At 30.3% G+C, this 14097-nt stretch overlaps 2 protein-coding genes across 2 annotated transcripts; one reads left to right on the top strand and one right to left on the bottom strand.

Moving 5' to 3' along the window:
* Positions 1-731: 731 nt before the first annotated feature.
* LOC133812707 (uncharacterized) lies at positions 732-3093 on the top strand. The gene is made up of 3 exons (XM_062246505.1): positions 732-1105; positions 1499-1617; positions 2736-3093. The coding sequence occupies exons 1-3, from the start codon at positions 838-840 to the stop codon at positions 2898-2900; spliced, it is 552 nt and encodes a 183-aa protein (XP_062102489.1). The 5' UTR covers positions 732-837; the 3' UTR covers positions 2901-3093.
* A 1075-nt stretch (positions 3094-4168) lies between these two features.
* LOC133812706 (3-epi-6-deoxocathasterone 23-monooxygenase CYP90C1) lies at positions 4169-12396 on the bottom strand. The gene is made up of 9 exons (XM_062246504.1): positions 11915-12396; positions 9745-10069; positions 9524-9673; positions 9129-9431; positions 6448-6543; positions 6206-6284; positions 6008-6114; positions 5233-5360; positions 4169-5102 (listed from the first exon to the last, which is right to left on the bottom strand). Exons 1-9 carry the CDS (start codon positions 12142-12144, stop codon positions 5012-5014), a joined length of 1509 nt encoding a protein of 502 aa, XP_062102488.1. The 5' UTR covers positions 12145-12396; the 3' UTR covers positions 4169-5011.
* Positions 12397-14097: the final 1701 nt, after the last annotated feature.

Below are 14097 nucleotides of genomic sequence, written 5' to 3'. Positions count from 1 at the left end.
AGAAAAAGAAAATAATGGAAAATGAAAAGAAAAAAAAATATGAATGAAAAAATTGGTAGAAAAAAAAGAAAAAAAAATGGAAGACAAAAAAAAAGCTCATATATGTGAAAAAATAAAAAAAAATGAAAAGAGAAAATAATAAATACAAAAATAAAGAAAAAATAGAATGAAAAAATATGAAAAAAAAACAATACAATACAAATGAAAGAAAAAAAAATAGATAAATGAATAAAAATGAAAAAAAAAGAAGAAGAAGAAGAATGAAAAAATGGAAAGAAAAAAAATATGAAGGAAAAAATTGGTAGAAAAAAAAAAAGAAAAAGGAAAAAATGGAAGAAAAAACAAGTAAGGAAAAATTAATAAAAAATGATGAAAAAAAATAAAAATAAAATTACCTTCAAAATCAAAGAAAATATAACTATGATAAAAAAATGTGATATTTCTATATTTTAGTTAGCTACTAATTGTGTTTCCCATACTTTAACTTTTTCTTTAATAAATTTCCCATACAAATTAAGAAAAGTATAACTCCTATATTTTTGAACATTAATAGTATAAAAACCATATTTTTGAAAAATTCCCTCTTTTTTTTAATTTTAGCATGAGAAGTGTGTTATATATTAGATTAGTTTGTCACGTAGGATTTGAGTTCATTGGGCTGAATTTAAAAGGCCCATTTTATTGGACCAACTCTATTTGGTGTTGTATCAATAAGCCCAAGTTAGTCCTCGGCCTGGCGTTCTCTTCCTTCGGTCACTGGGGTTCTTCAGTTTCGCAGTAAAGCTGGAGTCTTGAGTTGTTGTCCGACTCGAAGCCGAAGCCGAAATCGACAGAGAAATGGGATTTGGAGCTTTAAGATCCATTATTCGACCACTGTCGAGAACCCTAGCAGTATCCCGCTCCTCCGTGTGCGCAACGACGCCGTTTTCTGCCACTTCAGCCTCAGTGAAATCGGAGTTCCGATCAGTTATCGGTAGTCCATTTCGCAGCCAAGTTCCATGGTTTCCAATTGTGAACCATTTACACAGCTTAACAGATACTCGCTTCCCAAAGCGACGGCCTGTCGATAAGTCTCGTCGAAAGAGGGCCACCATGAAACCCCCAGGTTTTTTCATTTTTATCAAATATTTTATTTATTTCTTTGTGATTTTGTAATAAATAGATGAAAGATCAAAACCCTTTTGACTATTTGTAAAATTTTAATTTCTAATATTAAAGTTGATTTCTTTTGGCCGTGTCCCCCCAAAATTGAACAATGTATTATGTTAAAATATACCTTCCATGCAATCATGTTGATGGGTCTCTTGCGTTTAATTTGTTTTACTTGAATTTAGGTCTTTGATATTTGTATGTGGGGAACTTAGTATCTTGGTTTTGGTGGTGCTTCCGACTTTTATATTAAAGGGTTTAGTGGGTTTTGGGTACCAAGTTTCAAATTTAGAATGGAATCCGTATGAGGTTCAAATTATAATTGTTCTGAGAATTTTTTTGAGTGCAGGACCTTATGCCTTTGTTCAATATGTTCCTGGTGAACCAATACGCAACAGACCCAATGAAGGAAGTGTGAAAAGAAGGAATGAGAAGAAGCGTATTAGGCTACGTCTTGCTTTCATTTCGGTGCGTGTTTCGTTGATCTTTTTCATTAATGTTAGCTTGTCTTTCGAAATCATAATTTGAATTGTGTTAATTTTTATATCTTACATTCCGGTGCTAGGGGCTATAGGGGTTGCCATTGTATTGAAGCTGTTAATGGTTTTGGATAGACTTACTAGGAGGAATATGATTGAAAAAGAGTTGAGAGTTATAGCTTTTCATGTAGTTTGCCAACTCTCGAAATGGAACATTTCACCAAAAATGGCTGACATTTCATGATGTAAACCAAAACTTCTAGTGGGAATGGTTATTTTGATTATAGATGTTTAGTCAAAGAAGCCATTATCTTCATATTTGGAGCACTATATTAGTGTGAGACTGTGAGTTCGTAACCCATAAGCTGCTCGGGCATTACTGATTTATGTAGGTGTGATTTGTGATAAGGATAGAAATCTGGAAATAAATTTGGATGGCTGGTTCTTTTAGGTATGACCACTTCAACAACACTAGTTTGACCATACTTCTGCCTCTGGATATGAGGTTTCATCAGTATGCATTTTTTGAGTTGGATTTTGCAAGCAATTTGAGTATATGATTGGACTAATTTCATCACTTATACGATCCATAGTTCTCTTTAGTTATATTTTTGTCACATTACATTTTTATTATTTCATATATGATTAAGATTAGTTTTCCAATGGTAGTCTTGTTATAACTTTCTCAAAACTAGTAGCTGTAGCATTTTTATTTATGGGACTTTCAGATATAATCTTGAGAGCTCTGAATGGTATAAGCTATCCTTTTTCCTTTGGTTGCTCTCAAAGTTTAAGTTATTGTCTTTGTATACATTCGTAACGATGTAACAAATTGGGGTCCTTGATTTTCTGGCATAGATATATATCACTATTTTTCAGCTTAAGTTCTTGTATAGTCATAAAATCTTGTATTTCTTATTCTGTTATTTTTATCTGCAACTTTACAAGCTATTGCCATCAGTCGAGTTTTATTATTAGCTTTAGACATCCTTAGTTGGGCACACATTCAAATTTGGTGTTATACCTTGGAGCTCCTCTTTGTTGTCATCTTCCCATTCAGAGATGATGACCTTCCTTTAATTGGGACTTGATTTTGAGCTTGTGCAGTCAGAGAAAAGGAAACGGAAGGCTGAGGTGCAAGAAGCTAAAAGGAAGAAGAACATTAAGAAAATAGAACGAAAAATGGCTGCGGTGGCAAGGGAAAGAGAGTGGGCTCAAAAACTGGCTGAGTTGCAGCGGCTCGAGGAAGATAAGAAAAAATCCATGGCTTGATATTATTATCACATCGAACCTCATTAGGCAGCTAATTATGCTTTTGTTTGGGTTTTTTTTACCTCACTAGCAGTGAGAGCATATGAGAATTGATTTTTCTAGATCAATAACTTGCATTGCAACAATTTATATTTAGATGCACTTAGTCTGCTTGTGCGGCAGGGTATGAAAAGAGAAAAAGGACTTCATTTTTTGTTGTTGTTGTTGTAAAGTTAAGCTCAATTTTGCTCTATCATCTAGTAGTGACAATGCAGCATTTCTAAAGCCCGGGACTCATATTTTTCACTGTTCCAAATGATCTATAATAGGCATCACCTCTTGTTTTATAAGCTGACTTGGTCAAACACAATGCATGTAGATAGAGATTACAGTGTATAATAGGCATCCCCTCTTGTTTTACACCTCTTGGAAATGGCAGCTTATTTGTACATATGGAATGGAACGAAGGTTGAGATATATAGAGCTGTAGAACGTGTACTAGTCTAGTGAGTCTTTAAGTTTAAGTCTCACTAGACTCACTAGGCTAGTACATGTTCTACTATTAACTTTCCTACTCAAAAAGATGGCCAACTGACCTTTCATTAAATTATCAACTCACAAAATCCAAAACAGAACTTCTGTTACACGATTCTCTATGAGAGAGAGAGAGAGAGAGAGAGAGGGTGTTTTTTTGTGGGGGGTGGAGGGTCTCGGTGGTTGGCAACTATTTGGTTGTTGCCTTATGTTTTGTATTCAATCTTTATTCCTGCAATAAGATTTATCTAGGTTTTGTCTTTTAAGTGTCTTGTATAAGAAAGGCAGACTCACTAATTTATTTTTATGTGGAAGATTCTTGTTGTTGTTGCCATAAGTTTTGTATCCGATCTCTTTGTACTCAAATATATTTAGGTTTTTATCATTTTGGTGGTTCGTCAGTCCCATCAAAATGTCTTATCTAAGAAAGGCGAACTCACTAGTTTTTTTTTATGTGTGGATGATTCTGATTTGGCTTTAAATATGAGTTTGTATTAGGCTTGATTAGCCTACTTAGGTCATCTCCTTGAGTTTTTCACCATGAATGAATTTTCGTCTTTTGGCAAAATGACATTTTTTTTTAAACTCATTTTGCATTCTAACTTAATTTTAATAATTTTTTGCAAAATAGTCTCTCATAATTTAGACAGCTAGTCGAAAATTTAAACAGGTAGTAAAAAAATTTAGACAACTAATTAAATTTTAAACAGATGACGTTTTGCAAAAAATTATCAAAAGTAGATCAGAGTGCAAAATCATTTAAAAATAAATGTCATTTTCACCAATTTCTCGTAAAGATACCTACAAAAAGGGAAAATGCCATTACAACCTTAAGAGCAAGGCACTTGCTTGCTAACTTTGATCCAAGCTAAGGTAGAACCATTCAGAGGACTGGTTTTTAAATCTTAAAACCACTACTTCATATTGTTTTCTGAGCCAAAATAGACAGTTGTTGATAAGCCTGATATGATATCAAACTGTCTTTGCACATCTTATCTTTTTGGGGAGACCCTGGGGATTTTGTAATTTTTTTTCTTTTTCTTTTGTTGGTGTTCGAGTACAGTGTGCAGATGAAGGTGTGTCTTCGATGGATGATGTAGATATGTGTGGAGGGGTTGGACAAGTAACCGTGACCATTTTTGGCACCATTGTAGTGAATGGCTCCCACCAGTTTTCATATTATTGAGTGTGTTGATTGTACTGGTGGAGGGAGAGTCTGTGAGCCCCTACGAGTGTTGTATGCGACAAAGCACACTGTGAGCCTTATTTTGAGTACACAAACTATGCCACAAGAGTTCATCAAACGCACAAAAAAGAAAAGAAAAAAAAAGCAGAAGATTTATTATATGGGGAAACTTAAGATATGGGAGTTGGATTTGATCTTCCCCACTTCAAAATTTTGTTAATAAACCTCTTGCTGTAGACAAAGACAGTGACACTAGAACTAACACAATGATATGTTCCTCCCAATATCTTCACAAATATATATATATATATATATATAATGAAATGAATAGATATAGATTGAAATATAACAATCCCTAAATTAAATTATGTATTTGTACATGTTATGCATGATGGGTCAATCAAAAGACTTTTCAAGTGCTTATTGATGTGACTCTAATGGGCAGCTTCCTCTTCATCTTGACAGTTGGAAAGTGAACAATTTCATCCTTCTCTGCTATCCATCTGTGGTGTCATCACAAACATGAGTTTATCATTATCGTTACTACTGCTACTATTATTATTATTATTAACCAATATTGTGCATGTATGAAGAAGCAGCCCCAAACTGAGAGAGAATTTTATGTTAGATTACCTGTATTTGGTGACAAGTTGATGAAGAAATATTGCTAGTTCAAGTCTAGATAAGTCCAAACCAGGGCACAGTCTTTGTCCACCACCAAATGGTGTAAAGATATTACTATTAACGGTTGTACCTGTCTTCTGCATTAGAGTAAATCAAATTAAGAAATATGTGAAACTGATTTATATATATATATATATAGGAATTCACTTGTACGTCTTCACTCTAAGTCATACCGGTGGGGCTTTCAGTGTTCTCGACCCGTAAATAGTTTTCGACGCAATTTTTTTTTATGACCGTGTATATTGTAGCTATTTAAAGCATCCTGCAAATTTTCAGAAAATTCTGAATAGTTTACAGTATCGAAAACTAAGTTCATGTAGTTGCACGCGTGACTATTTTTGCTCGTGGAAAACAACATGTTTGAACTTAGTTTTCGGTACTGTAAACTATTCGGAATTTTCTGAAAATTTGCAGGATGCTCTAAACAACCACAATATACACGGTCATAAAAAAATCGCGCCGAAAACTGTTCACGGGGTCGAGAAACACTAAGAGCCCATTAGTAAGACTTAAAGTGAAGCCCCTATAAAAGAATTGTTATATATAGGAGAATTCTCCTATAGAAGCTTCACTTTAGGGTTAAAAAAATTGTTCACGGGTCGATAAATACTGATAGCCCCATCGGTAGAGCTTAAAATAAAGCCCCTATAAAAAAAATTGTGATATATATATATATATTATTAGTTAAGCCAAAGTTTAATGCAGAAACAAACTGTTTAATTACCTCCCATCTCCATGGATTAAACTCATATGGGTTTTCATAATTCTCTTCATCCATGTGAACCGAAATAAGAGATGCCAAGACACACCAGTTTTTCGGTATAAAATAGCCTAAAATAAAGAAAAGAATGACAACCTTAATTAGCAACAAGCTTAAATAATAAACTAATTAATTAAGACTTTTAATGTAGTTAATTATTACCTTTGATCTCAACATCTTTTACAGCTTTTCTCCATATCCCATTAATGATATTTGCTATTCTCAAAGTCTCACTTATCACCTATATATATTTTGTAAAATAACAACATGGGCATTATTTGGTACATTTTGCATTAAATAAATCAAAAGTTTTTTTTTTATCATATATAGCTAGACATAAGAGTACATATAGTGATAGTAATTTATATATATACATTATTTTATGAAAGTATTGGAAAACTCACATTTTGAGTAAATGGCAAAGACTCCATGTAATCAGTCCATGTACAATTACCCAAGTTATCAATCATTTTCTTCTTCTTCAACTCCATGTTTTCCTCCTGCCCATAAATCATAGTAAAATATTCCAAGTCAAAATAATAATAATAATAATAATGTATTTCACTTTAATAAATATTTATATTTAAATGTAGTATATGAATGTGACAACACTATGAGCTTAATTATTAGACTCATTTGGGTTTTTGGGGCAATGGAACATAGGTGTAATAATTGCATTTAGTATAAGATGGAGGATTAGAAACATCCTTAGAAAATATATGTTTTTCCTCTTAAGGATTATTATTATTATTAATAATTATTCCTTTTACTTTGTTTGATGTGTAGTATGGGGATGGTGACTTGTTTGCCATTTCAATCCAACTTCTGTCGTCAAACATTTATTTTGTCACAACTATTTTCGTCCCCAAGCTACCTATAAATCTATATATAGGTACTAAGTATATATATATTTATATATATATATATATGTATATCAATCATCACCCTTTTCTTAATCATTATCTTGTTAACATGTACTAAGTATTGTAGTTTTCAACTCCAAAAATTGGCATATAATCGTATTTATATATATATATATATATCAAACTATATATATAACATAGAGTTTATTATGTAACTTCATGTTTCTTAAATTCTGATCAAAGTTAACCTTTATTCTAGTTAAATTTTATCAGATCCAATTATGACTAAATAATACTATATGTGTTTATATTTGAATTTTTAATTTTAGTTAAGTGTTTTTTTTTTTTAAAAAAAATGCTAAATGTATTTTATATTTTGTTTTATTAATTTTATTAAATTTATTAATATAATTGTTTAAACAAGGGTGTTTGGGGATTTTTATTGAAAAATTCATCAAAATTTACTAGAATATAATTAAGAGCACTTTGGATCCTCATAAAAATAATATCAAAAAATTTAACTAGAATTAGTTCATAAATTATCTCTAGTTCCTTTTGATAATTACAGAAAAAATACAAAGCTATATAATCTAGTTTCTAGTTGAAATATTTAAGAGTATGAAATGGTATAATATATGTCCTATAACATAATGTGATGATGAATAATTTTAATTTAACTGCATACATATATAGTTTGAGGGAAAATTTTGGGTGCAACCACAAAAATGGGTACTTCAGTGCACCATTTTCTAGTTTTTGACTTGGAGTGTATTTTCAGCGCAAATACTTTTTTATGGCCTAATTCGAAAAGAAATTTTTTGTATTCCTAGTCTTTGACACAAGAAAAGATGTATATTGTATTTAGGGTTTATACTTTTTTGGATTCTGTGTTTTTTTCCATTACTTGTTTGGACCCTATGTTTTATAAAATTGTTAAAATAGAACTTTAAACTCAATTTTGATGAAGAAAAAATTGAATATAACAACACAGATTTTAAGCAGAATGATTTTATTTTTGTTCTGAATTGTTAGTTTGGTAAATTATTTGTGATTTTAGTTGAGAAAACATTGACCAAAATCGGGTTTAGGATTCTATTTTAACCATTTTACAAAACATAAGGTCCAAAAAATAATTTGTCAAAACACAAGGTCCAAATAAGTAATGGAAAAAAATACAGGGTTCAAAAAGGTATAAACCCTTGTATTTATTTAAAACATTTTACAAATTTTTTAAAAATTTCGAATAATTTACAGTACCGAAAAATAAAATTAAAGTAATTTATTACACACTTAATTTTAATTTTTTTTATATGCATGGAAAATAACTTATTTAAATATTATTTTCGATACAGTTAAATTATTTGAAATTTCTTACTCTGTACAGTATATATATAATTATAAAAAAAATTGCAACCAAAATACTTCCCCACCCAAAAGTTGGAAGAAAATATGTCTTTTTTCGAAGGGTGCACCAAAGAAATAACCATAGTTGGATTTACTTTACTACTGTGAAAAGTGGAGTGGTGACTTTAGAAGAAGGTACTGCTAGATTAGTACTATACCGACAATAATAAAATATACAATAAATAATGTGGTCCACTTCAGTACTCACTGGTCCTCACCTGGCAGCCGTCCAATCTCAATCGTACGGCTGCAAATTGTCCAGTGACAAAAGACGAAGAAGTATACCTCAAAAACAAAAACAACACCAAAAAATTGTGGGCCCCTCCCATATTTAATCATTAATTATCTCTCGTCCATACTCTATTTTTTCTTTTTATTTATACATCTATTTATGAATATCTAATCCATAAATAAAAATAATCAAAGAAAACTACGGTTATAATAGTGTATAGTTTTGTGTATTATCGTAGTGAATTATATATTTGACTCCAATTATTTTACTTAATTATAATCGCAACCAACCACTCCTAAATTAATTTTCCTGAATAATTTAAATTATCGAAAATAAATTCTAAAATAATATTTGCACGTGTGAAGATACTAAAAATTTAGAATCTTATTTCAACATCTTAAATCATTTAAATACAATAATATATAAAAAAAAAATAATTACTAAAAATATGTTCTAAAATAATATTTGCACTGATATTTCAATTTTTTTTTAAAAGTTGCAGAAGAATCACTATCAATACAATAATATATAAAAAAGTTTATGATGATAGTGTAAAAATATGATATATATATATATAGGTGCGTACCCTTAAGTGGTCTAGAACGACGGGGTTGTCACTTAAGTATTTGACAGCCAAGGTCATGGCCATGGGAACCGTTTCCTCACCAGGGATCATCATCTCTATGATGTTTCCGGTGATGAAATCCAACGGCAGTCGTCGACTCTCGTCCGAGTCATAGCTTTCCTGTAGTAGCACGTCCACCACATCATTCCCTACACCTCTTTCCTTATTATCATCATCATTATTATTATTATTATTTCTATTTTCCATGGCTGCTTTTCTCTCTTCTACTATTCGTCCCACTATCTTTAACAACCTCTCCTTGGCCTGCACCCCCACCAAAAACAATCACTTTGATTCAATATATACATACATATCATATATATATACATACAATATATGTATATATATATATATACCTTGAGAGATTTGTAGAGTCTTGTTCCAGGGAGCTTGACAGGTAAGCAAATTAACCCTTTAATGAATTCTTCAAAGTCAACTTTCAATGAGTTCAAATCTTCACCAGGACCAACGCTCATTAACACTTTCACCAACACTTCAAAGGTAATCTGAAACAGTAGTTTTCATCACACACACACACTCACACACAATATTATTATCAATATATATATGTATATACCTTTTGGGCTTGGTCTTGGACGTAAAGGAGTTGCATGTTGGACCAAGAAGCCAAGTTGAGTTGAACAGAATGGTGAATGGCTTGGGTGATTCGAGCTTTGAAAAGTGGTGTTCTGAGAAAGCCCCCAATGAGTGCATGAACTCGTTTGTGAAAGGCTCCATTGATTTGGAGAATGGAGTTTTGACCTAACAATTCTGTGATGGATTTTGGATAAGCTGGAATGAATGTGTTGCCCTGGTTTTGTAAAACCACTTTGTTCACCTCTGCATCTGTTGATACTATTATGGCTGTTCCCAATATATGTGTTTTAAACACCTTCCCATACCTTATTAGACCAAAAAAAAAAAAAAAACACAGTTTTTATATCAATTTAACATCCATATATTAGAGAATTGCTTTGGGAGAACAGTAGTTAAATTTAATATTGGGTACACTTATTGGGAGAACAGTAGTTAAATTTAATATTCGTACACTTATTTGAATTTAATAAGTATTATGATCAATTATAGATATCATATCATGTTTTGATAAACACCTTAAGATACCAAATAACAACACTCCATACATTAAGAGTTTGATTGTCATAGTTTACGGCTGTTGAGGTTTTAGTTTCTTATAAGCACTTTTTCACAAAGGCACTCCTTGTGGCTTCAGCAGGAAGAACTTTTTTAAAATAAAAGTTTAAATTTGTCTTTCGGAAGTCTTGCCAACCAAATACTATATGTACATATAATAATAATAATAATTCAGATATTATTCTCGTTTTGGTTTGAAATAATTAGATTTTAAATTATAATTTTTTAATTTAGTCAATCAAATTATTAATACGATATTTATTTAGTTTCATATTAATTAAGTTTTCAAAATAGTTTGTTCCTTTTTAGATTATATATTTTATTTTATTACTTATTTGAATACTAAAATTTAAATATAAAAATTAAATTGTAAGACATAATAATAATTGTAATTTTATTCTACATTGTGAATTTAATAAATTATTTATAATTTTAATTTAAAATACTTTGATCAAAGTCAAGTTTAAAATCTATTTAAACTATTTTACGATATAATATAAACCCTTTCAAAATTTCAATAATTATTATCCCCTATGTGATTAATTTAATCCAACCATTGTAGAATAACCTTGGAATAAAAATTCAGTTTAGTTTTTTTTCTATTTTAGGAAAAAGAAATAAATAAAAGATTTAATTGTTTATGGGAGAATATATATAAATTTCATTGGGAGACTGAAATATATTGGAGAATGGAGATAAATAGGCTGTGGTTACTGTCTGCACACGCAATAGAGTTTCAGACAGTCTAAGGTCTAGTTAGGGCACAGATCTAACCAGCCTTAATTTATTGTAACTCATCTCTATCTTCTTTTTTTTTATTATTATTATTATTACAATATATTTATATATATATATTATACTCTCTCATCAATTTCTTTATTTTTATTTTTTGCTGAAAAATATAATTGGACAAATTTTGTTGCTTCCATATAATTGTTTCAACACGTGTGGAGATATTAATGTATTATTGTTTTCTTATTAATTTTATCTAACGTGTATTGTATTGGAGTTGTATATATAGTTACATTTTTCAGTCCTTATCTTGATTTTAATTATATTTTGTTTTTTATTATCTGTTTCACATGATTTCTCTACTACTCGTACAAATTACAAGTTAAAAAAGAAAAAATTCAATAATTAATTAAAGATTTTTATAATAAGCAAAGTAATAAATTAAAAAATGCATGCAAAACCATCTAATAATGGTTTTTCAATTTTCAAAATTAAATTATCATATCTTTTATCGCAAAGTAACATGTAATAACGTGATCATACTTAACGTGATCATCATCATCATTAATTTAATTATTAAAATATTAGAACCAGAAAAAAAGTGGCTAATTAATTAGTATAGACAGCACTTTTACAGCAATAAATACACGAATTTATTATTCTCTATATATAAATATAATTAAAACCACAACTGGACATAGTGATATATAATGATGACGATTATCACAAATTGTTAAACTAATTAAAGGTAGTGTTCCATCGATCTTAAGATATATATATATATATATATGAAACTAATTATTACCAGTTTTTTTTTCTTCATATAATTAATTAATTAATAGTGGTAATAATAGTAAGCTTACTGAGATCTGCGTTTTTCCATGAAGCTGACAGGTTGAGATGTGTAACCAGAAGCAATGAACTCAATGGTTTCTCCAAGAACAGGCCAACCCTTGTTCCCTTTAGGAACTCGATGAAGAAGATGAAGTTTCTTCTTCTTATTATTATCATGATTAGACCAAAACCACCATAGCCAAAACGACGTCGCTGCAACAACAATTAGTCCCATCCATAAAAACACCAATTGATCCATATCTTAATTAGATCAACTACTTCTAATGACTACCCTTTTCACCTATTTCATCGAACACCCTGAAACCCTAATAATCAACAGTTTTTCTCATCTACTCCATGCAAAGCTAAGCCAAGCTCTAGGGTTTGGCTATGGTGTATATAAGAGATTGGAGAAGAAAGAGATGAACACACACATATATGGAGGAAATGAGTGTGAGTATATATGTAGTAGTAGTGGCAAATAAATGTGTTGTTGTTGTTGAGTGGCTCATAAAAAGAAAAAGAAAAAATATAATTAAAGAAATAATAATAAAAAAAAAAGAAAAAGAAAAAGAAAAATGTTGAATGAGAGAGAGATTTGGAAGATCTAGGGCTTTGCTATGGTAGTATGTCATTTAATGAGTTGGCCATGTTTGGGTGTACTAATACCACACGCTTGCTTTCTTTGTCTTCACTCCATTTTAGATAAACTGAAAATCAAAATCAAACTTATATTCATTTCCAATCGCACACACCCTCTCCTCTATGTACTTTCATGTCCCCCTAGATAAAAAAAAAATATATTTAAAAAAAAAACTTCAAATATCCCTCTATATTAGTAATATTCAGATTTTATGCCAAAAAAAATTATGGCTCAAAAAATCTGATATCTTACAATTAAGGCAACCTTAAAAGAAAAAAAAATTGCAGAAATAGAAAAAGTGATTGCTGATTAGCATGGTATTGGTAAATTTCATGTCATGAGATGTAACTTTTGGAAATGTTTGTGTGTTATTTGGTAAAATATCTTGATATTATGAGGAAATGATTCAAAAACTGTGTCTCAATTTTTTTCTTTTGTGGAAAGTTATCACCTGAAATATTGTATTTTGGAAATTTTTGATACACAGAGATCTCCATAGATATGGAAATATCTTTTTTTTTTTATTATTCTAAAATAATCTCTGTGAATTTAACTATTATTGAATCTTTCCATTTGAGAATTATGTTTGTACAAGAACAATTTGTCCCTTGATAATTAAAAAAAATAACCAAACAAACAAAATTATACATAAATTTGACACACAATCATTATCAAAGTTGAATGGGTAGGTTAAAGCATTTGATTAAAAAAATCCCAAAAAAATCAAGATTATGTGATGAAAAAAAATAACGAAAAGTACTTAAATTTAAGCAACTTATAAAAATATTTTAAACTAAATTAATTATAGTTGACATAATTATTTGTGTTAGAATGTAGAAAGTGATGCATGGTAAGAAGTATGAGGTTCCATCTCAAAACCAATTGGTGATGAGTGGAGTAACTCATACTCTTATAAATGGTATGATGATCCCACATACTTTCCATGTGGGATTCTATTCTCTAACATCCCCCCTCAAGATGGTGGCTATTTTTGCTCACCAATCTTGGACGGCTCGATCGCAAGTGGCTCGTTGGCTCTTTTTGGCTCACTATCCCCGAATCACAAAGGGCTCTTTTGGCTCTCTTTTTTTGGACCGGTTTTTGGATTTGGATCGGACATACTCGTTAGAGTTTTCTTTGGCTCTGATACCATGTTAGAATGTAGAAAGTGATGCATGGTAAGAAGTATGAGGTTCCATCTCAAAATCAATTGGTGATGAGTGGAGTAACTCATACTCTTATAAATGGTATGATGATCCCACATACTTTCCATGTGGGATTCTATTCTCTAACAATTTGGTTCAAGTAATTTGTTTAGTTACTATTATATAACATTTGACAATTAAATTTAGAACTAATAATTATATTAGCAGACATTGTATTGTTTTGTTTTGAATCTTCGATAAGGTTCATGCATTTCATGATTGCAATCAAGGGGTGATTTGATAATTAAATTAGAAGGTTTTTTTTAAAAAAAAAAAAGTAAAATTAACAAAATATAAGGGTTTATCAATGCTCATAATTTTTCAAAATAAAAAATGATAATTCTTCTAGCCATATTAGTGACGG

The sequence above is a fragment of the Humulus lupulus genome, chromosome 1 (genome assembly GCF_963169125.1).
Source record: "Humulus lupulus chromosome 1, drHumLupu1.1, whole genome shotgun sequence".
Classification (NCBI taxonomy): Eukaryota; Viridiplantae; Streptophyta; class Magnoliopsida; order Rosales; family Cannabaceae; genus Humulus; species Humulus lupulus.
The sequence above is the reverse complement of the archived record's forward strand: the minus strand, read 5'-3'. Positions and strand labels throughout refer to the sequence as shown.